Here is a 24,410-nt window from a genome sequence, read left to right on the forward strand (position 1 = left end):
ATCCATATATGGTAGCCGATGCCTTGGCGATTTTACTTCCTCTCGGTAAATATGGCGAAGGTGGTGAGTACACAAAATATGGTGGTTTTAATGATATTTAGCGCTACTCACTATATTCTCAACCAGAAGTAGTCTTATCATGAGTGTTCCTAAATGGGATTGTTCCTAGGAAATCTAGTTTCAATGTAGTTATGTTCACAAAGGGGAAAGATTTCTTGAAATTATGACATAAACATTTACGAGTTTTCTAATTCTGCGAAAAATCTGTTTGAATGTTATTGAAGTTCTTTTGTGCCTGTGGCATTTGGAATTGATCTTGTTCCGACTTTATATTAAACTGATCTTTGTTGATGCCATGGTTCTACTACTAAATAGACGCATATGTAATGTCCCTTGACTTTATCGCTGGGGAATTGAAATTAATTTCCGGAAGTCAAATCAGTGCAAATTAAAGTGATTCGGTTTTTATGGAAATATTTGCATTGATGTGGCAAGATCTTTAAGGTTTGTCTATTAAAGAATATTCAAACTTATATCTGAGTGCTAAAACTTCAGTAACGTTTCATTTTGTGTTCCTATCACATTAAGTACCATATATCACGCGACAGAACATACAAATAAAATCATTTCACAACAATCAAGGGCTCCTATCGTGTAATTGTTTTTCATGAACTTTGGACCTCCCTCTAATGTCGTTTCTCCTTCATCTCAATTGTTCGTTTCTTATTTATATTTTTTTATTTTTTCAGAATGAGGAAGACAACCTTATGTTTGACAAACAACTGTTGAAAGGCATTGACCTCAGTGAAGGAGAGTGTAGATTGCATGAGTGCGGTTTATCAGTGGAAAATCCTGGTGATAATTTGATTTTGAGACCTTTAAGAGCTGATGATTATGATAAAGGTAAACCAAATGAATGAGATGAATTGACCAAAGCATTTTAGAAATGCATTTTAAACATTACTTCACATGTCATGAATTTTTAAGGGAAACTTCAAATCTCATCTTACCTTGCCCTTCTGTAAAATTCATACATCACATATTAATTTTTTGTGAAATTTTGCATCATGAATAAACCCTTTGCCACCCTCTAAATGGCCCTGGAAATCAGCAATTGTTTCTTAGACTGTTGTTGATACTGTATAATAAAAGTATTGGTAAATGAGCAGAGCTGTATTCCCCATTGTACAAAATATCAGACAAATGAACAAAAGTGTTTATCAGCTAACTTTTTCTTTTAACCCTTTAACTCCTAAGATCTGATTCTTAATTCTCCCCTCTAGCTACTATACATTTCTTTGTAAATGAGTGTCAAGAATGTGGTGTTAGATCAAGTTAACAACTTTTACCTGATAAATGAATAAAGGGGTAAGTTTCTAAAGAAACTGTGGTGCTGCGTCAGTGGGAGAGTATAGCAGGTAATTTAGTGTTAACAACTGGGTTGAAAACGTAAATTAGCCACCGTAAAGGGTAAAAAAGCTGACGTTTCGAGCATTAGCCCTTCGTCTGACGAAGGGCTAACGCTCGAAACATCAGCTTTTTTACCCTTTACGGTGGCTAATTTACGTTTTCAACCCAGTTGTTAACACTAAATTACCTGCTTTTACCTGATAAGTTTGAGTCATCTCATTACCTGTCTGCTGGATGGTGATATCATAGAGAGAAGTTAATGGCAATCACTTCTGGGAGTTAAAGACTCGTTGATTACTTAGTAATTAACCTTACGGATTATATCTAAGACTTATTTTAAAAAAACTTAAAGAAAAGAACACTATCTTTTGGGGTTATTTAGTATTATCAACTGAATTGATAACATAAATTGGCCACAATAAATAGTTCCAAAGCTGACGTTTTGAGGGTTAGCCCTTCATCTGAGGGAATGATGAAATATCAGCTTTGAAACTCTTTATGATGGCCAAGTTATGTTATCAACTCAGTTGGCAATATGAAATTACCTTGTTATACTCTCCCACCAATGCAGCACCATAGATTCCTTAGACACTTACCCCCCCTTATGCTATTTTTCCATCAGGTTTCTTGCAACTTTTAGGTCAGCTTACTAAGGTTGGAGAAGTGACAAAAGAAAAGTTTTTCGGTAAGTGTGATAGACTTGCATAACTGTCTAAAAGACCTACCAATAATGACTTTGATCTGCAATAAGGGTATTCTTGAATTTGAAAGTGATCTTTGCAGTAATGAACACTACTTTAGCAGTAGAGAAAATAGGGCCTGAAAAAAGGCTTTTATGGGATTTGAATCCATGACCTCTGCAACACCAAAGCAGTGCTCTACCAACTGAGCTAACAAGCCAATTGGGAGCTGGTCATTATGTTGGTTCATAATAAACCCATGAAGTGATGAATAAATGACTGTAAATATATGAAAATCACATAAATAAACTTTGCTTTTAAGATATGAATTTGAAAGCAATCTTTGCAGTAAGGAACACTACATAAAGCAGTAGTGAAATTATTACCCTCCTCTTGGTTCGGTGCTTTCACCAAATTTTCTGTATTAACTTTATGGCCTTAATCTGTTGGAAGAAAAGCAGTAATTATATACTGATGAAGTTTAATTGTGAATCCATTTCCCTGTCATGTAGTAGAAAGAATCTCATCTTCTTGGATCAGATTATAGCTAAAATTGCCAATAAAGCTAAATGATGAAACTTGCCATCTAACTCTGTACCAACTGCCATTACTATCTCCTAGTACCTTGAGTTTGAGCTCTTCTCATTACTGCTGAAGAAGTATTCATTGTAGCAAAGATTGCTCTCTTATTCATTGACTACTCTCTTTTTCAATCTCTTCAGAACGCTTCCATGCTATGCAGTCTTGTCCTGGCACATATTATCTTATTGTAATAGAGGATGTAGAACTGGTAAAACTAGTTGCATGTGGAACACTGGTTGTAGAACAGAAATTCATCCATGATACAGCTGTGGTATGTACCCATTTCCAAGGAGAGCTGGTCTCATTGAGTCCTTCTTAAAGTTTTAGTTTTGGACATATCATAAGAGATAATTACAGGAGTTTTTTTAAAGGGAAAATAAGAGTCATTGAGGAAGAGAACAAAGCCCTATACAAGGTTGCTAAACTCAAGGTCTGGGGTCCTAACTTTCTTTGAGGCCATCTGAAGGGTAAAGGTAACAAGTGAGGATCCAAATGTAAGGCTCTCCAAAGTCTGCCATGAAGCTACCCTCAGAGACCCAGGGGCAGAAAATCAGGGTGAGCAAAAGAGAAAATCAGCCCAACAATAGTTTACTTGATGGAAACATTTTGTGCAATCTTTTGTCACACAGATTTTTTTTTTCTCAATCTGATTAATTGCCCTGGATGTCCAGGGATGCTATAAAAAGGCTCATTTATTTCCCCCAGGCAATAGCTTTAGACATTGAATGGGCCATTAATAAACCAAATTAATTATTTAACCTTGGCTTTGTGGCTGAATTTTCTTAATTGCTGGGGACTGAAAACCCTTCAACCACCAGAAGTTGCTGATCTGATTGTACACTCTCTTCTCTTGCTGCAACACATTTCCATGTAAGTTAGTAACGAGAACTTGGTGTTAGATCAAAATGACAACTTCTACTTGATAGGTTTGAGTATTCTTATTACCTGTTTGCTGGATAATATATAAATATTATTGGGAGAAGTTGCATGTTGATCACTTCAGGGGGTTAATAGCAATTCTCCACAGTTAATAGCATTTCTGTTGTAAATTTCAGAGAGGTAGAATTGAGGACATAGTTGTTGACGGCAGTTGTAGAGGGAAAAAAATTGGAAAACTGTGAGTATAACATTGGGTTTTTTAGGGACCTGAGACCCATTTCTCTAAGGTCCTGATAACTTAATGGGCCTTGTTGTTTTGTTTTCATTCAAGATGGGGATTTCAAATGTTTTTAGAATTATACAACAAAACTATCAGGTAAAGGGAAAAAAGGGGGATAATGCAACAAGGTAACTCTAACATCAATGTGTATTTTCTCTGCACTGTTCTCTATTCATTTTATATGATAATGGTGAGAAGAATTTGTTTAACAATCAGACCCTTATTCTTGTGATCTTGATGTGTGACTCAGGGGTGATATTGTAAGGAGAAATTAGATCTTGGTCACTTTTAGGGTCAAGGTTTCACAAGGGTTAACCAACACTCAGGATCTTAAAATAACCAAGGAGAAATTTATACTGTCTCTGTTTTGACATATACACATGGTTAGACATTAAAACTGCAGGCCCCATCTCCTGCATCGTCTTTGTACTGGTCTTACCAAGAGAGGGAAAAAAAGGGAACATAAAAGAAGCTCCCAGTGTTGTGGTTCTGGCCTTGATCCAAACTTGGGGGCTCTTACAAAAAATTTCCCTAAAAAATTGTAAACTGTTAAATGCAGTCTTGCCAAACTCTCCTGAGAAGTGTTGTAAACTAACTCAGAGTACCCATTAAGGAGAAGAGTTGATAAAATTACTGGTACTGTATATCTAACCAAAGATAATTTAAAAAGCATCCCAAGAATTTCTAAATCTGCTTGGTTTTTTTTCCTTCAGGATTGTTGAGACACTGATTTTACTTGGCAAGAAATTAGGATGTTACAAGATCAGTCTGGAGTGTAAAGATCCCCTGTTGACTTTCTACACACAGTTTGGTCTCAAACATGAAGACAAACAGAATTATCTTTGTAAAAGATTCTTTCACTGACAACAGAAGATCAAATCATGGCTTTTAATTTATGTTTATTGAATGTCATATGGCCATGGGTGGTTTAAAATCTAAAGTAATTATAAATTATATGTGATCAATGAGATCCAAAACTATTTCTATCAAGTATATATTGTTGCACAAGTTTAGAGCACTTTTTTAGTTGGGTGTTGCAAAACCCAGCAAATAAAGTACAATCACTATGTCCAATCAGAACAGGAGCAAATGTCACAATGAGCCAAAAGGACCCATAAGGAAAAAAACAAAAAAGAAGTCCCAAAGGGTGGGAAGTGGAAGTGAATAATGTGCTTGTGGTTTAGGTTTTTAAGTTTTTTTTTTTAATGTGGTAAAGTAAAAGTAATTTCAATCTGGGATTAGATTGAACACTTAATTGGAAATTGCCATGTAGTCTCTACCTCAAGAGATGGTTTACATTATCATATGGTGTGCTTAGTTGTAGCCTTTTGAGGAAGTATAATATTGGTATTGTAACAAAGGTTGATCTTTCATTACGAATTGAATTGTGTGTTGATCATAAGCATCACAGTGATCTTAAAAGGGTACCTGGCAATTTTAGGGGTTGATCAGTTAATGAGATATAATTTTTAATCACTTCATAATACTCAGACCTATGGATATGTTCACTACTTGTCAGGAACAAAAATTTTTCCGACGGCAGGATCGCATGCTACTACTCTACTACTCTAAAAATTTTGGGTAAAAGGGGTGGGGAGGGGGGCGCTTTTTCGAAAGAGGGCGCTTAATCAAGGGAGCGCAGCAATAAGACAAAAAATTAAGAGAATATATAATACCTAAAAAAAGAAACTCAGCGAGCACAATGAAATACGAATATCTGGAAGTGACTAACGTAAAAGAAACTATCCTCCTTTACCTACACCACTATCCTGCTACTACAGTTGAAGCTTAACAAGTTATAAATGAATTGGCCCCAGTAACAGGTTGTCCTTGTGACCTTACTATTTAAGAAAGTGAAGGAGGGTTTCGATACCAGCACTAACGATTGAGTTTTATCACTAACGATTAATAGATTTGGCACGAGAGGCTTCCCATAAGTTGTAGGAACTTTTTAAGCTTATTTACAAGTAATCAGAGTTGACGGACATCGAGACACCGAATAACTTTCTCCTGGTGTCAAGGGTACGCTGATCAGACTCTAGATCTGATTCATAATTACCTACGGTATATTGTGTGACCATAAGAAAATGGTAACTTGTAGATGTGTCTGAGTTTTCTTCGCAAAAACACTCTCTCTTGATGACAAGGGCACACTGGTACATGCTGATTCACAATCACTTAGGGAATATTGTGTGACCACAAGAGAATAATAACTTGCAGCTGTCTCTAAGTGTTTCTTGCGAAACAACTTCCTCTTGATGTCCAGGGCACACTGGTAAGTCTTAAGAACTGATTCGTTATCACCCAAGGAATGATGTGTGACTGACCGCCAGAGAATGGTAACTTTGAGATGTTTCTGAGTGTTTCTCGCCAAACAACTTTCTCTTGGTATCCAGGGCACACTGCTAAGCCACTAAAACTGATTCGTAATCACCTACGGAATGATGTGTGACCGCCAGAGAATTGTAACTTTCAGCCGTGTCTGAGTTTTCCTCGCCAAACAACTTCTCCTGATGTCAAAGGTACGCTGACAGGACTCTGGAGCTGATTCATAATCACCAACGGATGTTGTGTGAATCATGAGTGGGAATAGTGCTTCTCGCGCGCGCTGACTGACTAATTCGGATGTGATTAGTGAGTACTTTTCACCACGGAGCAGCTAAAGAAACAAAATCGTGCGCCAAGAGTCCAAACTCTGACATTTTTCGGTATAATGATAGATACGAACTAATTTTTTCGGTATTTGTAAGGTATATGCTACACAATGATCTGCCTCTGTCGCGCCTCGGCAAATAACCGCTACTATTTACCTTCACTTTAGACAGAATAACGGTTACATACTCTATACAGTATATCTACGGGTTCACCATATTGTAAATTTAAAACCTTTGACAACACACCACCCTTAAACAATCTGCGCATCGGCTCACTGATATGCAGAAATTTCCGCACCACGCCTCGGAATAGCGAAATCACCAAAGGGATTTGAGCCACATCGGTACATATCAGTGTTCCCTGGGTGAAATCCTTTGCTTAAATACGATAAATTATTGTTCAGAATTCCTTTTTATTTTATCTCCTACTTTAAGCGAACGTCGTTTAGACTGACAGGCTAAAGTCTGCTTTCTGAATTTTATTTGTGTTTTCCTGATTGAAGAGTAACTTCGAGCAGTGTCTGGGTGATCCTCGCCGAACAACTTACGTCTGATGTCCAAGGCACGCTGTTTAGACTTTTGAGCTGATGCACAGTCTCCTATGGAATGTTGTGTGGCCCCCAGAGAATCGTAAATTTTCGCTGTGTCGGAGTGTTCCTCGCCAAACAGCTTTCGCATGATGTTAAGGGCACGCTGTTTAGACTCTTGAGCCGATGCATAATCGCGTAAGGAATGTTGTATGACCCCTAAAGAATAGTAACTTTCTGCTGTGTCTAAGTGTTCCTCGCCCAACCATTTTCTTCTGATATCAAGTGAACGTTGTTTAGACTGAAGAGCTAAGGTTAACTCTCCTAGTTTCTTTTGTGTTTTCCCGATTGAAGAGTAACTTTCGGCTGTGTCTTGGTGTTCCTCGCCGAACAACTTTCGCCTTATGTCTAAGGCACGCTGTTTAGACTTTTGAGCTGATTTATAATCACCTAAGGAATGTTGTGTGGCTCCCAGAGAACCATAACTGTTGGCTGTGTCTGAGTGTTCCTCGCCGAACAACTTTCTTCTGATGTCAAGGGCACTTCGTTTTGACTTTTGAGCTGATTCATAATCACTTAAGGAATGTTGTGTGGTTCCCAGAGAATCATAACTGTTGGCTGTGTCTGAGTGTTCCTCGCCGAACAGCTTTCGCCTGATGTCCAGGGCACGCTGGTCAGATTGAAGAGCTGATACATAATCACCCAAGGAATATTGTGTGACCGCCAGAGAATGGTAACTTAGAGCCGTGTCCTGGTGTTGCTCGCTGAACAGCTTTCTCCTGATGTCAAGGGCGCGCTGGAAGGACTGAAGAGCAGCTGCATACTCTGCCAAGGAATTTTGTGTGACGCCCAGAGAAAAATAGCTTTTTGCTGTGTCTGGGTGTTCCTCGCCTAAGTGCTTTCGTCTAATGTCAAGCGCACTTTGACAAGACTGAAAAGCTGATGCGTAGTTACCTAAATCAATTTGTATGAGCCCGACCAATAAGTGATTGTTAGCCATTTTAGGGTGTTCTTCTCCAAACAGAGTTCGCGTAATGTCAAGCGCACGTTTTGCAGACTGAAGAGCCGAGACGAAATCGTCTGATTTCAAATGTGTAACCGCGGTTTCATATTCAACCTTCAACAAGCCATGTGATGAACAAGGGACCTCCTCCTGTTTCCTGTCTTGGTCAGCAGTGTGGGTATCCAGTAAAGTATCTTTAGTTGGTTTAATGGATGTCAGATTTTTATCTGTTTAAATGAAAAACAAACATAATGATTAATTACTACTTCCTAAGTTAGTTGCTTTACTGAACGTACCGTTACTTTAAAGAGCTTGATTAAAAAATATATATATATATATCAGAATTTCACTTCGAGAAATGCGCGCACCGCTTGCCGGGAATTTTATATATTTTAAAGAAGTCTAGAAAAATGTTCAATGATATTCAGGGCCTTTTAGGGCATGAGTGATCCGAAGTCGTTTGAAAGAAATTTTGAAATTCTGATGGTCCTTAACTTAAAAACTACAGGGGTAAGCATTTTAAAGATATAGACCCGTAACTTCAACCATCGTCTGGACATGTAAATGATTTTTGTATTCGAGTCACAAGGATCAAACATTTGTCGAAACTGAACATACATTTACCTGGCTTGTTCTGGGCTGGCGCCTGAATCAAGTCCTTGATTATCTGTTCTAGCATCTTGAAGATATCATCTTTGGTAGGCATGACTTCCATTTTGTGCTTCAAGGCTTTCACATCTGAACTAATGCCCTCCAGATGTTGATTCTGTTGTTGCAGAAAACTTACAAACGCTCGATTTTCCTCTTTGATACATTCTTCTAGTTTACGAACTTTATTTGTGGGAAATTCTGACTCTGTTAAACCACCGATGACATCAATAGGGTCCGTCTTGACACCAAGAGCTTCAAATGCATCTTTAGCGTGCTTCACGTACTGGTCAAAGGTGGCTTTAGTAATTTCAGAAGTGTGCGAGTGAAAAAGTGAATTTCTTAAAAGTCGAACCTGATCAATCGCGAGTGCAACCGTTTCAGCATTGTTTCCGCTCGGGCTGGTCACCGATGCATGGAAAACTCCATGAGCCAATTTCCGAGGTTTCACGAACAGCTCACCGAGTGTCTTGTGATGACCTCCACTGTCGGGCAAAGCAAAGGACTTGGCGTGGATGGTGGCCTGGAACAGGGCGGTGCAATCCCATTCTTCATAGGAGAGGTTTGTGGGAACTTTGGTTCTGCCGGGGCCACCCTCTGAAGTAAGGAATTTATTTCTTATCGCAGCGGAGTCATCCCATGGCTGATGACCGGGAAGATGTGTCAAAGTGTTGTCCCACATGGACGTGAACGTCTGACGTAAGGCTTTTGGGAACTCATCCAGTACAATAAACGCGAATTTGAAATAGTTTAACTGCTCGTCCCGAAATGGTTGTAGTGCCATTTTGCCTTGGAAATGGTCTTTAAGGCGGTTAACCGTGCTTTTTGGCGATCTGAGGAAAATTATTAATTGACAATTTAATTATAAAAAATAACGTATCAGCAGGCCATGGTAAACTATTTCCGCAAAGTAATTGACTGACGCATATATTTGACTATTAACGGCATGCTTAATTGAAATGGTATAGAGGCCAAAACCTATTTTGATCAGAAACATAATACTTTGATAGGTTTCTACTGTGACAGTAAATGCTCGTCAGCATACAATGTTGCCCATTGGAGAGACAGTTGAGCCTGTCTTAAGCGGTCATCGACGGGGAATGACGAGCTGACTGCTAAAGAGAAGCTGACCGCTTAATGCAGGGGTGTTTTAAAAAGCGATACAAAACGCTAACAGGCCGTTGGGAATTAGTAAAGGGTGACCATGACCGCTCAATAGAGGTTAAAATTGTAGAAACTACGGAGAAAAATTCGGGACTTTGAAAAAATAACCGCTAAATACACGGTGACTGCTTGATACGCTGCCACGACTGTATTTAAAATTTAAAATCCCTAATTTTCGACCTAGCTGTGAAAAAGTATTGCGTGATATGGTTAATTTTCAACCCCGCCAGATTGGCAGCAATAGTATTAAATTAACCCAACTTTGGGGATCTAGTTGCTCAGAGGTTACAACAACTTTAAAGAATGAAAACCCATTGCATTCAACCTTCGGGCTTTGCGCCCATATTTCTGTTCAATGTAATAAAATATGTGTTTATTGTTCATCGTGGTATAAGATAAGAGATGAACTTTGTTCGTTTGTCTCACGACGAGTCACTTGATTCGTCGCCATAAGGGATACCCACGCAAGCTCGCTTGCTTATTAAGACAAATGGCGACACGTAAACAACCGACCTTATCGCCTGATTATTAATTTTTGCGATTATTATTATTATTTTTATAATTATTATTGCTACAGACTGATGTGGGATATTGATCAAATGAAGCCTTTAAGTGCTACTGTGGTTCTTTCTTTATTCACTCCGAGCTTTCGCCGTTCTACGGCATCATCAGGGAGGTTTAATGCACATCATTACTCATATTACTCTGGCAAAAACTATTTTGGAACGCGAAAAAAACCCTTTAACTGTTTCCGGTTCTGACATGTAATCTACGTTTGATCGACAAAATAAAAATGGAACTTACTTTTACTATCACTGCACCCAGGAAAAATTAATAAACAAAGCAATATAATGTACACCTCTTTAAAATAATAAATATGTCTTCTCTTAGCTTACTCTTATCATCCGGCACACCAAATAAAGCATTCCGATATCACTTTAATCGAAAAATGTACCTACAGACTGAGTTCAGTACACACAAGATATATTGACTAGAGTTGGACCATGGCGTCCAGGGCACACACAAAATCCAACTTCTCACGTACTCCCGCAATGTTCAAAGAACCGTTGAAGTTAAACTCCCTTTGAAAAGTAAGCGCGAGTCAGAAAAGAAAAGAAATGAGAGCTCGGCAATCGACATTTAATGCACATCATAACACTACGTAATACTATTAAAATTCAGGCTCACCAACACGTGCAAACTGTGGTAAACCGGGAGGCCGGTAAACCGTGGTAGAATCCAGTCTCGCTCTTTTAATTAACACTATCATGAACGACAACGAATAAATGCAATATCGGCAGAGAAAAAAAGAGGAGAAACTTACCGAATTGGCTCTGCTTTACGGCAAGGCGAAGTGAAGACTCTTCCACACAGCAACTAAACTATGTAATGGTTTCGCGCCAGTCTTCACATTCGATGACGTCATGCCCCCCAGCAGATCTCTGTTCCATTTGCGGTTTGTATTTTGGTGGTTTCGGCGAGATGCCTTGGCGGCCGTCACCACTAAAAAAACAAGGATGTCGTATAGATCAGCAAATACAAAGATGGCTTAAGGATCAGCTGCAGGATAGCATAGCTAATAAAGGAATGGTATGGCCTTCGTGTCACACCACGACGATTCGCCACAACATCGAAATATTTCAAGTAATACTAAGCAATGTAATGTTCAGATAGAGCGTCTGATGTTTTGCAAAGCTATTCGACCTAACGCTACACTATTTGTGTCTACGCTGTACCATTCTACATTACGCTGAGCCATTTCACGCAACGCTACACCATTTGTGTGTATGCTGTACCATTCGACATTACGCTAAGCCATTTCACGCAACGCTACGCTGTTTGTATGTACGCTGTACCATTCGACATTACGCTGAGCCATTTCACACAACGCTACACTGTTTTTATGTACGCTGTACCATTCGACATTACGCTGAGCCATTTCCCGCAGCGCTATACCATATGTGTGTACGCTGTACTATTCAAAATTACGCTGAGCCATTTGACGCAACGCTACACCGTTTGTGCGTACGCTGTGCTACTCGACGTTGCCCTGAGCCGTTTAACGCAACGCTACACCGTTTGAGTACTGTATTGCAAATGAGTGCTAAGCTATTTGTAATTGAGCTAGTCCATTTCACAATCTCATGTTCCAACTCAACATGGGCTGCTAGACCGTTTCTCATTTGGCTAAACTATTCATGTTTAGGGTGTTCTGTTTCACGAAGGAAAACTAGACTGTCTATAATTTGGCCATGCCATTCCTTTATTAGCTATGCTATCCTGCAGCTGATCCTTACACCATCTTTGTATTTGCTGATCTATTTGACATCCTTGTATTTTTGGTGGTGACGGCCGCCCATACCTGATGAAGACTAGCAGTATTGCGGTCGAAAAGTCGCGTTTAACATCAAAAGTGACTCTATCGTGAGACAAATGAATAAGTTCATCTCCTATCTTACACCATGATGAACAATAAACATATTTTATTACATGAAATATCTTGGTCTATTACTAATACCGTCAACATTAAATCAAAATTCGCTTGGTCGTCGCTGTCATCATTTGCTTGAGCTCTTATTAACAACTAATGTGAAATTAGACGCATTAAAAATTATACAAAATAGTGATTAAACATTCAACTCGCACTTGCAAACTCAAAATTAAAAACGCAAAATTTTAAAATCAATAGGCATCTCACTGAAAAAGCTGACTTTGCTTCTGAAGACTCAAAAACACTACCTGTCAGCGAAACAACATGAAATTCATCATCTGAATTTGATGTCGTTAACTGGTGTGTATTCGGCAAGTTTGGACGTGTTTCTTGTACATAACTACCTCGCAACCCCAGTGCACAAATTTGAATTAATTTCCTCATACATTTTGTCCATTTCATCACTATCTTCTCTCTTAAACGATTGAACCGGCGGCGTATTTGTTAAATCACTCCATGATAATCACCCAGCAACAAGAAAACGACGATGATATGAAACTGTCTAAAACAATGAAAATGTAGAGTCATAGTTTTCTTGTCGAGAGAGATGCTAAATTAGTCGGGTGGCCGATGTCGCAGTTACTGCCGCTACATCGCCATACGCTATGCGTAGGAAAATTACTTTTCGACCCACTGAACCTGACTGATGATAAATCTAAAAGCCGTGTTACGAATAACAGAACACTCTGGTATTGTAATTGACATGTGCATTATTTACTCATTTAATCGGTAATTTTCCTTCTAACAGATTGGTCCTTTACCAGATCATTTCATAGAAATTCTAAAACTAAAATTCCACTGCCAAAAACGTATCGTTTGTTTTACTAATAAACCAAAAGCTACTTTTTAAAGGCAATAAACCACAGTTCTTGAACCTAAAGCAAATGCTGTCTTTTGCTTAGTAGATAAAGGTTCTTTTTGTCGTCGCCACAAAGTTTCGCTTGACATACCTTGGACATGCATATGAAATCAGTCGCATGAAACATCCGCGTAGCATCCACACAAATTACTCAGCATTCAGTTAACTTGAATCAGTTATCATGTATTGAAATAACCGGCTGCATTTGCAAGTGAAAAGTTCGCAAGTATCGAGAATCTAATAACTAAGCTCTGCACTCCTGAATATAAAACCTAAATTTTGCCAGAAATACTTACACAAGCGATGTAACGTTTGAAACTAAAAATGATTCAATCAGCTCAACCGAGATTCATTCCTTAGCCATTGAGCTTAACGTGAACTATGAAACAGTACTTAAGAACAAACAAATAAACTGAAGCTCAATAGCAATCGACGAGATTTCAAAGGAAGTGAACTTTTTGTAGCATATTAATCAAAAATGTTTGAAACATTATGGCAGTGTCGCAGTCATCTTCTAGTCTTAAAAATCGAAGTTTGGAAACTTCGTTGCGTTATCCGTTGATTAAAATATAAACCCTGAATTTTGAGAATAAAATTACCTTAATCGAAGATTGTGGGGTGGAAGCTGATGTTAAATGGCTTCTGAATGGCGATTAATCATGGCATTGACGACTCTTAAGACGAAGTATGCTGAGTCAACAACTCAACGGAATACCTGACCCACAGCCTTACCAACAACTCAATGTACCGTGTCGCATTTGCATGGCTAAAGATCACCTGGTGATCTGATCAAGTAACCTGAAAGTTATAAGTGGCGACCTAATCAAAAAAGATATTTAACGACCTAAAGTTACTTAAGGACATAACTTAATGCAGCACCCATGATCTACTGGTATATCTCTTGTGAACTGGAGTGCGAGTTTTTTTCTGTTAATTTGATACCGCTGAAGGTCTATCAATCTGGGAAATCAAAGTGTTTTTTAATAAAAAAAAATTACTCATGAAGACTCAAATATAGTGTCAAAACTCTTTCCAGTCCAGGAGGCCTTAACACTCGACAGCAACCGGAAATAGGGACGGCTCTTTTGTTAGCTGCTTGCTACAAGTCCTTACCGTAGTGTTTTCTTTAAATTTCTTTAAGGGACTTTACTAATTATTAGTTAGATCATATTGCCGTCAACATCACGAAAGAAATCACGTGGATAGTCAATTTACAACTATGTGCTTAGATACCACGCCTCTGAACAGAATAGAGGCTAAGGGTGACTTTGTAATGATAGAGACAAGAAAATACTCATCTGCATATGAAATGTAACTTTACTCATAATTCTAAGGTGAACTTCAATCCTTCATCTTATTTACAAAGTCTTAAAAGCAGTACACAAAATACCATAAAATAGACTCACACAACAAAGCAAGAAGGTCAAAACAAGTACACATCTCTATAATTTATTTTTCACGCTACTTAACATAATCACTCATTAAAAAGTAATGTATAACAGCATTTTCAATGCATTGTTTTTCTTTCAGAATTACACATTTGCCAAAGAGAGGACAAAGTGTGACATACAATATATTACGTTTACTTTTGACTGTTCGATTTTCTTTGCACTTAACGTAACGACTCACATAATTGTTTTGTATATAAATAACTTGTTAAATAAATACCACACAGTTATTTAACTGCAACAAATAACAACAATATAAGTAATATCATATCACTTATCACCTCGCAATATTAGAATCATCAACCTGAAAAAAAGGCCCTTAAAAATGAATAAAACCTTGTAAAACCGTTAAAAACGTAGCAACTACATTAATATTTGCAAAGTTATTTTCCTGGGTGATTACACCCAATTGCAAACAAACACAAAATCAATTCTGTGACGAATAAAATGGACAACAGATCAAAGGAAGGGCATCCATCAAAAGAATATGAAACACTTGAAATAAGGTTTCATTCAGTTTATAAAAAAATAAATATATAAATAAAAAGTCAGAATAATCTTGAGGTCACAGTCTAAAAGTTAAAATTCACTGTTTAATCCTGAATTTCTGTTTTGGAAGCAGTGCAGCCAAATGGCTGGACTTGCAATCTGGAAATCACAAATTCAAGGTCTCCACCCAACCATTCTCTAAATTTGTCTAGGGTAATTGCCCTGGGTTCAACTCCTTGGCTGCACTTTACATAATTAACTGAACTAAAAACATTCTACTGACAACAACTATTCACTTAACAGCTCAGGTTGTGGAAACATCAGTCACCATTACTAACAACAGTTTTTGTCAGGACTACATTCACTTGTACGATCAGACTACACTATCACATATTTACCCTGGGTTCAAATCATTTCCTGTTCTTAATAAATTAATTAGTCAGGTTAGCCAGCTGAGACCAAATTTGAAAAATATTTTTGTAGTATTTGTTCTTCACTTACATTATCCCTGTAGTTCAAGCTTACCGAGGGATTCAGTTATTACACCAGTTTTTTGTTAAATATCAGTAATAAAATAATTTTCTTATAATTACAAAAATCAACAGTACCATTAATAAAATAACGTTTCACCTTTGTAACTCAACTTGTTGTAAATAAATTATGACACATCTTACTTCACAAGCAATAATTTAGAGTTAAATTATATAATTGTAAACAATTTTCTTCATTCTTTAAATAATTTTAGTTTATTCATTTTTCTGAAGCATCTCAGCAAGCTGGAATCTTAAATCCATGAATCTGGTTGGCTAGTCTAACTTTTTACAATAAAGACCATGGTCCAGAATTTTTCTGTGCCATTCACAGCAAAGCAGAAAAAAGCAAACCACCAAAAAAAGTTACTGTCCAAAAAACCTTTCCCCTATATATTGCCAGAGTACATCTCTCTGTCGGGTCTGTTTCAATGCTACAGATTGTAATCATTTTTCTCTACTTGTCATTATTAATAAACTAACGCCTCTTCTGGAGGCTCAAGCCCAGTATGCAATGTGATTTGTACATTACGACTCAAACTGAATGCGGCATAAAATGCCTCAGAAGTATCAGGCAGTCGCATGAGACCTCTCTTCTGGTCATTTAAATAGTATGTCACTTTGTGATTTGGTATGTCCAGTAACACTCCGATTACTGAACCAACATCTACCCCACCATCACGTCGATTGGAGTGCTCATTGTTGTGACGAAACCAGCTCCGACTGCTATCAATGTACATGCACCATGCTTTGTCATCTTTTCCCAGAATGGAATCCTTGATGGTGCTTGCTAAGGCAACACCAACTGCTGGATCAGGGTTTCCATCATAGCGATCAATGGTCACCTCCCAGTAATGACAGCCCCTGGAAAAACCAATGTTACCCAGCACAACTCTGTCATCAAAGCTGGTGCATGTTGTTGTTGAGTTGTCATTTGTAAGAACTATGTCTGGATGGGCAGTAGCAGGATCCAGAGAGAACCAGGCAACTAAAATAAAAGGGGAAAATATTAAGCTTAAAACTAACAGTATGTAGTTAACCCTTTCACTCCCTTAAGTGACCAAGACAGAATTTCTCCTTACAATGTCCATACAATATCAAGCAGGCAGGTGATGAGAATAGAGAAGAATATCAATCATGGGATTATTAGTTGATCCAATACCAAATTCTCTAAACTAACATCGTAAGAATATGGCAGATAGTAAGGAGAATTACTAATTAGATCTTGGGAGTGAAAGGGTTAAGCACTTCCAGGTCAGAATACTCTGGTGTAATTTTGTTCCAAATTTATCCAAAAAGATTGACCCCTAGAAAGCTGTATCCCTACCTGTCTCACAAAGGTCATAAAATAATGAACCCCTTCAGACGTTCTGTCCCTTTTACCCTTCAATTACATATCCAAAGTCAGCTTTTAGTAAGCTTTAAGAAAATATATACTTAAACAGGGTTGAAAATGGAAGTGATCTTCACAGTTTTGAACACTGCTTCAGCAGTAATGAAAATAAGGATTGAAAAAAAAATTCATGCCTGTATAAGCTTTATTTCCACTACTGCTTAAGTAGTGTACAAAACTGCACAGATTGATTCCATATTCAATTCTTTATCTGCAGTTCTCAAAATGATCTTCATATCTTTCCAGTCATTTACAGGGTTAGGGTGCATAATTTTCAAGCTATCTCAGTTTGACTGAAAATGATAATTTTCCTTCTATGATACCTTAACCATAAAAAAATTATTTCACTTTGAATAACAGTGAAGATAGGGCTATTTCTTGTGGTCTTCAGAAATTTGTTCCATCCTAGTAATCTCTCAACTATTGCTGTTACTTTGCACTTGTAACCAAATTTTTTAAAGTCATAGACTGAATTATTTTTTACTTCATCCATATTGTATACAAAAAAACTTCAGTTTGGAAAACAAAATGTGTGGGAGACTCTAGGAAATGAGGACAGTATTTCACTCTAATATGTAACAATTACTATCTTTTTCTTACCATCAGATGTCGTCAGATACACCTCATCGCTTGGAGCACCCTCCCCGGCCTTGTTGAAACCTTTGACTCTTGCTCTGTATGTAGAGTTAAATTGCAGGCCAGATACAGTGCACTCCAGACAACTCCCACGATACACCTCCTGAAAATTGTCCTCTTTACCACTTGAAGTACCATCATCAATCTCAACCACATAGCCATCAACACAGCTCTGTTTGATTCGAGGTCTCCATGATAAGGTGATGGCATTGTTTGTGACAGTGCATTCATCTGGGACTATTTCTGGGGCTATTGGAGCTGCAAAAGAATAAACAATTAAATAAATGACATAAAGGAAACTATGAGGAGCTCTTTTTTGTCAAACACATCACTTTCAGTCAATGCAGGTTTCTTTCTTTAACCCTAGAACTCCCAGATCAAATTTGTAATTCTCCTTACAGTCAACCATACAATTCTTATAATGTTAGTTCAGAGAATTTAGTACTGGATCAACTAATTCTCCCCAAATTGATATTTTTCTTTGTTCTCATCACTTATCTGGTTGATATTGTATTGATATTGTAAGGAGAAATTCTCTCTTGGTCACTCATGAGAGTTAAAGGGTTAACAACTGCATTCATTGACCCAAGGATAGTCCCAAAATACACTTTCTTTTTGTAAACCAACGGTGCCTAACATGCCATTCACACCAGCAAAACATGTTTTGTTAAACTAGGTTTCACTGAATGATAATCAGAAATAGATAATTGAACAACTGAATTTCCTGTAGGTTTTAAGTAGGCAATAACTTCTATTTTCAGTGTGCTAAATTTGAATTGACAAACATAGGTTTAAGGAAGCTTTTATGAAGAAAACAATTTTAAACTGTGTTTGAAAAAACAGCTTTTAAACATCTTTACAATTTGGTGAGAATGGGGTATAAGTCATACCACTGAATCATTTACCTTTGAGTTCTATGAAGTGCAAATCATGGAGGGCTTGTATTGCTCCAGATGTGTCCAAAGTCAATTCCAGTTCCACACCAGTAGTTGGTTCAAGTTTTACTTCTTTTGACCAGTGATTAACAACATTCAAAATTCTGTTATTGTACAGAAGAAAGAAGAAAATTAACCATTAAGCTTCTTGACCCCTTCGAGGACTATTTCAAGCTTGTATATCACAAACTCTGCGAAAAATGATCATTTTTGCATAGTTTATAAGATCTGTTTTCCATCATTAAACTGTAAGTATTATTTGATCATATGACAAATTTCAGTTAATCAGACAAGAAACTTATACCCTTGAATGCAATTAAGATTAATTTCGATAACACCTTATTCATAACTTCAATACTTATGCAGTAATCCTCGTCTTACAACCAACATTGAAAAATCAACTCACCTTCCATTGAGAGAGTTAGCAACCTGGAAAGATAAAAGTAAAATCATCAGACCCATCCAGATCAATTTATCCACATTCAAATAACTTTTCCAGAGTTTCTCCCATACACAATCATTATATATCAATGATCAATTGAGTTTCTCTCAAAAAATTCTTACCAACAAGAAAGAGGCTGCGTCGGTTCCTTGTAAACATTCATGAGCATATTGCAGCACCCCTGCTACTTTTTTACCCTTTTCTTCACAAGCTTTGATTTGCTCTTTGATCTTCTGTGTCTTGGAGTTCATCTCTGTTGTGATGGCTTCAATTAGCTCCACTTTACGTTGCTGTATGAAATTTATCAATGAATCACATTGAGCTACCACACTAGCTTCAAATTCTAAACCATTTTCCTAGAAAAAGGAAATTTGAGAAGTGAATGAATGAATGAATGAATGGAAAGATGATGAACACTATTAAATTATATCCTTCAAAAATTCTCATCTTTTGAAAAGTCAAATTAAATAAGCTTTAATTTTCTCTTTCATAAGCTTCTTGAACATCTCAAAATAAAAAAAATTAGCATTGTCCCTCATCGTCATCAAGTACCATAATCAATTCAATTCATAAAATAAATTAATTAACCCTTTAATTCCCATGAGTGACCAAGAGAGAATTTCTCCTTACAATATCAACACAATATCAACCAGATAAGTGATGAGAGTAAAGAAAAATATAAATTTGGGGATAATTAGTTGATCCAATACTAAATTGTCTGAGCTAACATTATAATAATTGTATGGTTGGGAGTAAGGAGAATTACAAATTTGATCTGGGAGTTAAAGGGTTAATAATAATATCATAACCAGTTATTGGTAACTAGGCAGTGTTATCGCAAAGCCTAGGTGCCACAGCCTAAGTGCCACAGGTCACCAGGTTTTGTTTTTGGATGACCTGTGTAATTATTCTCAGTTTTTTGTTTGTTTTTTTTTTTTTAATTTTAAGATGTGGGAACCTCAGATTCAGCTCTAAGACAAGAACCACTGATTTAAACCACAGTTGTGAATTACCTGGATTATCGAGCAGTTTCCATTAAGAAGCTGAATAAAGTTTTTCAAATCGTTATTTTTTCCATCCAGTAACTTCATGCTGGCTAAAAGTTCAGCCTAAGGAATAAACCAGAATAAATTAAGGATAAATCAACTTAAAGGTAAAATATAATTTTTCTAAAAAAAAAAAAAGGATCTATTTTTTCCAACTTTGCTTGCATCTATGTGCAAAGAAAATCATTTCACTTTCATACTATTTTTCATTTTCATCACTGCACATAGATATCATACTGACATTCAGATCCTGTAACACATGACTATAAATATATGAAAATCATGTGGGTGAACTTCGGTTTAAGAAATGAATTTGAAAAGTGATCGTCACAGTAATGAACACGACTTAAGCAGTAATAAAAATAAGGCCTGAAAAAATTCAGGTTTGTAAGGGATTTGAACCCATGAGCTCCACAATACTGGTGTTGTGCATGAGATGTTTGTTATATGATCCTAAACATGGACTTTCTTTTTTCCTGAGTATGTCTACATCACTGACTAAAAATATCTTTCACTTTCCTCAACATACTAAACATTTCAACTTCCTACAAATACACATCTATCACACGATATTAGGCAAAAAAACCAACACCTGCACCTGCTTATATCTATTTGAGCTGGTGCTCCAGGCTATTGCCATCTTGGTCATCATGTTAAAAAGAAAAACATTTTTGCAACTAAATTTGCAGCAAAAGTTGCCAATTTGAAGTTCTAATATTTTTGCAGATCATGGTCTACCACTGAGATAAACAATCAAATTGAGTATTATATAACTATTCATTAAAAGTGCTGTTTTGTTTGTGTTTTTATTTTTGGTGACTAATAATTTTATTTCTGGTGACAATGCACCTCTTAACATTGAAAAGAGCTGAGCTTAGAACCTTGATAGCTCTGTTGAGAAAGTGTCTGAAGCACCACAGTTAATTGGATGATCAAAGACTCAAATCTTGTAATAAGCGCTCAAAATTCCTCTTTCCCAACATGGTTGTGTCACAGACTGAAAGAACATCATATGTCACTTTTATTGCCAGCTTTAAAATTCACCCTCTTCATTTTCATCATTGTCCAAAAACAACTGCATCAAAGTTGAAATTGTCATTATCGACAAGATGTCTGTTGATCACTTTTTCCTCGACTAATGGCCTGCTGAGTCTTTTGTCTACTGTAGATAATCTTCTGCATCAAGCAAGTTGCTGCACTCGTTATCTTTACAATAACGATGTCAAAATGATTTGTTTCAAAATAAGGCAAAAAAGCAAAACTGAAAAAAGCACAGGTGTTAAAATTTTTCAGAGTCATCTTTGAAGAAGAAATATTGTAGTCATAAAATTCAGATTATGTTCCTAATGGAAGAGTTTGAAATTTCCTTTTCCTGGGTATGCCAGCATGTCACTCACTGACTAATTATTTCCCTTAATATCTGGCAGCAAAGGCCCCTCAAAATTACAATATTTTTGGCATATCTTTTAAACTATTTTGATTCAACCCAAGAGAAAGGACATGTCACTAAAAATGGGGCCGAAAAATAACATCAATGACAAAATTTTCAGAATTCAATATGGCTACATCGGAGAAATCAACAGTTTCTACGTTCCTTTTAAAAAGAGGTGTACTGTTTCAATGTAAATACAAAATGTTTGTAACATCTGTAGCTCTAGAAAGAACAAAATAATTAGGGTGTATAAGACACAATGTCATTTTTGGTGAACAATTTTAGAAATGTTTACCATACACAAATTACAAACTGAAAAATGAAACTATCATAGGAGTAATTTTTAAAAATTGTCTCATAGTAATTAAGAAGTACAGTACATTTATGTACATTCAGTTTTTTCACAAAATACATCAATAAATCATTAAAAATGGGGCTTCGATGCAAAAGCTAAAAAAAAAAGAAATTAATGGTTTTCTTCATAGCTTTTGACCAAAACTTTCCCATTTTTGACTTCGATAACTTAGCTTGTAACCATTAAATATTCACATTACTCAAATTTGCATATTGCTCAAGATCTTCCCCAGAAAAATACATCTTCGCACAAGAGGCTAGTAAAATGCTGGAAAGGCAATTTCGACTTCTGTGATGTCAAAAATTTCTTCATAAAAAAGACAAAAACAAAACTGAAAAAACAAATTACAGGTGTTACATTTAGTCACAGGGATAGTTTATATGATTTCTCAGTGGAGAGGAGTTCATGAAGTTAGCTGATTATCTCCTCTGGTCAAAGATAAAATAATACGAATTAGATACGATTTTATTTTTACCTTTTGCTCTTTAAACATCGCTCCTAAAGCTTTCACTTCGTGCCCACTGTGCTGTCCTCGCTCTAAACACACATAACAAACAGGAACTCGGCAGAATACGCAGTACATGCTGATGTTTTCTTCGCTGTGGCTACCGCACTTGACTACAGTCGGTTTGTTAGGCGACTTCGAACTTGTGGGAGGAATCAAAGAGTGCTTTGCTAGAGGACCGCGGCTAGGATGACAAGTTTTACAGCATCGATCGCAATAAGCAACTTCACATTGCTCGCACATAACCGTTGCTTGACAAGGTTGGGTTTCCTCGCAAAGTTGACAATAAACAATTCCATTCGATTTAGCATAATACCGATTAACAATATTTTCCAACAGGCGGTTGCGGGGAAATCCACTGATCCCTTGGCCGTCGATGGGAAATAGTTTGCTGCATGTTGGACACTTCAAACACGGTAGATTTCCTATGCTCTGATACAAGTGATTCATGTCGTAAAAAGTGATGTACGGTGTTTCCTCAGTGTCAACCTGTGTTCCATTTCGATCAGTGGCAGATTTGTCTCCACCGGCAGTTGTCAACGCTGACTGCGAACAACCCAAGCAAATGTTGTGAGAACATGGCAAGATTATAGGGCTGACAAATGGCTTGTTACAAACAGGGCAACTTAATTCTGCCTCCATTTTTCTAAACTTTTTACCGAACCAAAACTACGAGCTCTTTGCCGCGATAACGTGCGGTCAAAGATGACAGCAAAATTTTGTTTAGCTTTTCATACACTAACAATTAGCGCCAAATTAGCACGTGTCGATCTAGCGATTCTGATTGGTTGATATCTATAGACAGGCGTTGTGATTGGTCACTGCTGGTGTTATTGACTTGATCCAGCTGTATTTCAAATGGTTTTCTTAGGAAAAAACCACCTTTTACTAATCCTTTAAATATAAGATCTTTACGAAAAAAGTAAATACTTGCACTTTTAATTTAACTTTCTGATGCAGATCTTCAAAGCATATTCAAATAGATTACAAACGAAACAATTTTTTAAGAATCAAGAACTTAACAACTTACTATCTCTGTGTGAGTCTTACAGGTTTAGAAATAAATTTATTTTCAACAGTTACCACAGCAAGAGGTGCACATTTTGCCAGCATCGAATTAAATGATTGAGAAGTATTACAATAAATACACGTGCCAGCAATTACCATGACAATGTTGTCGCATGCCCGCCATTCATATCTACACAACAGGGTTCAAATTTTTAAAACAATGAAGACGAATCGCAAAATACACCCTTTGAAACCGCAATCAATTGTGCTTTTTCATTTATGACCTGCTAAGAGAATGTGTCAAGGCTACAGCTTGCCTTAGAGAGCGACAGTGACTATAAAACCAAACATGTTGCTCTAAAATTCTCACGGTAGTGACTATATGTGTCCCACATTTTAATCAATATTTCCTCGTTTAGGAAGGCACGTAGAATCTAATATGCAGAGCCAATTTACACAAGTACATTATCACTCCAACTCTCGTCAATTCAATTTATTAGTTACACGTCTACATGTGTTCTCCCAAGCTTGTTTGTTTGAAGTCGATGCAAAAGCAAATGTTCATACAACTTAACAAAACAGGTTCTTTTTTTGTTGTACCTGTCCAAAATGAATGCGTCATTTAATTCCTTGCTTACTGCTGTTAAAAGAAATAAAAAGAAACAAAACAAAACAAAAAAAGGGAAGAAATGGGTGGCAAAAACCCTGAGTGCTAAGTGAAAAATTACGCTATTTTAAATATATGTAAATGCCTCTGGTAAGTAAAATCCTTGCATAGCGAACTTTTCTTTGGAAACGCCAGATATACACCATGAAAGGAAAGGAACAACACCAAATACTTTGCAAACCAACACAAAGTCAAGTACAGACGAAAAAAGGAGAAAATTCGGAATCGTAGCCTGGGCATGCGTGGAAACAAGCGCGGTAGTGCGCACGCGAATTCCACGTTTTTGTCCAAACTTGTAACCACCTGCAACCAAGGTTACAAGCAGATATAAAACAATATCCACCGTA

The 24,410-nt window shown here is 37.0% G+C and overlaps 3 protein-coding genes and 1 pseudogene across 4 annotated transcripts; 1 reads left to right on the plus strand and 3 right to left on the minus strand.

The window, feature by feature from the left end:
- Positions 1-22: 22 nt before the first annotated feature.
- LOC131794851 (glucosamine 6-phosphate N-acetyltransferase-like) lies at positions 23-5,382 on the plus strand. Its single transcript, XM_059112452.2, has 6 exons — positions 23-63; positions 750-903; positions 2,033-2,095; positions 2,813-2,943; positions 3,728-3,789; positions 4,545-5,382. Exons 1-6 carry the CDS (start codon positions 52-54, stop codon positions 4,693-4,695), a joined length of 573 nt encoding a protein of 190 aa, XP_058968435.2. The 5' UTR covers positions 23-51; the 3' UTR covers positions 4,696-5,382.
- LOC131798274 (uncharacterized) lies at positions 5,000-6,753 on the minus strand (annotated as a pseudogene).
- On the minus strand, positions 5,000-13,880 carry LOC131794691 (kinesin light chain 1). Of its 2 annotated transcripts, XM_059112269.2 has the most exons (4): positions 13,777-13,880; positions 11,152-11,330; positions 8,640-9,496; positions 5,000-8,242 (listed from the first exon to the last, which is right to left on the minus strand). In XM_059112269.2, the coding sequence occupies exons 3-4, from the start codon at positions 9,445-9,447 to the stop codon at positions 6,879-6,881; spliced, it is 2,172 nt and encodes a 723-aa protein (XP_058968252.1). In that variant the 5' UTR covers positions 9,448-9,496; positions 11,152-11,330; positions 13,777-13,880; the 3' UTR covers positions 5,000-6,878. The 2 variants fall into 2 exon arrangements, with proteins under 2 accessions (XP_058968252.1, XP_058968322.1); XM_059112339.2 differs by lacking the exon at positions 11,152-11,330 and having other exon boundaries at positions 13,777-13,872.
- A 631-nt stretch (positions 13,881-14,511) lies between these two features.
- Positions 14,512-23,076, minus strand: LOC131796308 (E3 ubiquitin-protein ligase TRIM9-like). Its single transcript, XM_059113921.2, has 7 exons — positions 22,359-23,076; positions 20,064-20,159; positions 19,173-19,406; positions 19,015-19,037; positions 18,579-18,712; positions 17,638-17,931; positions 14,512-16,632 (listed from the first exon to the last, which is right to left on the minus strand). The coding sequence occupies exons 1-7, from the start codon at positions 23,028-23,030 to the stop codon at positions 16,115-16,117; spliced, it is 1,971 nt and encodes a 656-aa protein (XP_058969904.2). The 5' UTR covers positions 23,031-23,076; the 3' UTR covers positions 14,512-16,114.
- Between the last annotated feature and the right edge of the window lie 1,334 nt (positions 23,077-24,410).

This window comes from Pocillopora verrucosa, chromosome 7 (assembly GCF_036669915.1).
Source record: "Pocillopora verrucosa isolate sample1 chromosome 7, ASM3666991v2, whole genome shotgun sequence".
Classification (NCBI taxonomy): domain Eukaryota; kingdom Metazoa; phylum Cnidaria; class Anthozoa; order Scleractinia; family Pocilloporidae; genus Pocillopora; species Pocillopora verrucosa.

What these genes read in the sequence shown, in the direction of transcription:
- LOC131794851 (XM_059112452.2), top strand. An exon ending in AGCTGATGATTATGATAAAG is followed by an intron (nt 904 to 2,032) that starts GTAAACCAAATG and finishes TTTTTCCATCAG; the next exon opens with GTTTCTTGCAACTTTTAGGT. An exon ending in TCATCCATGATACAGCTGTG is followed by an intron (nt 2,944 to 3,727) that starts GTATGTACCCAT and finishes TGTAAATTTCAG; the next exon opens with AGAGGTAGAATTGAGGACAT.
- LOC131794691 (XM_059112269.2), bottom strand. Translation starts at nt 9,447, where the DNA reads ATGGCACTACAACCATTTCGGGACGAGCAGTTAAACTATTTCAAATTC. An exon ending in GCCAGCCCAGAACAAGCCAG is followed by an intron (nt 8,243 to 8,639) that starts GTAAATGTATGT and finishes TCATTTAAACAG; the next exon opens with ATAAAAATCTGACATCCATT.
- LOC131796308 (XM_059113921.2), bottom strand. Translation starts at nt 23,030, where the DNA reads ATGGAGGCAGAATTAAGTTGCCCTGTTTGTAACAAGCCATTTGTCAGC. An exon ending in ACGCAGCCTCTTTCTTGTTG is followed by an intron (nt 19,038 to 19,172) that starts GTAAGAATTTTT and finishes TTATCTTTCCAG; the next exon opens with GTTGCTAACTCTCTCAATGG. An exon ending in GCTAACTCTCTCAATGGAAG is followed by an intron (nt 18,713 to 19,014) that starts GTGAGTTGATTT and finishes GTACAATAACAG; the next exon opens with AATTTTGAATGTTGTTAATC.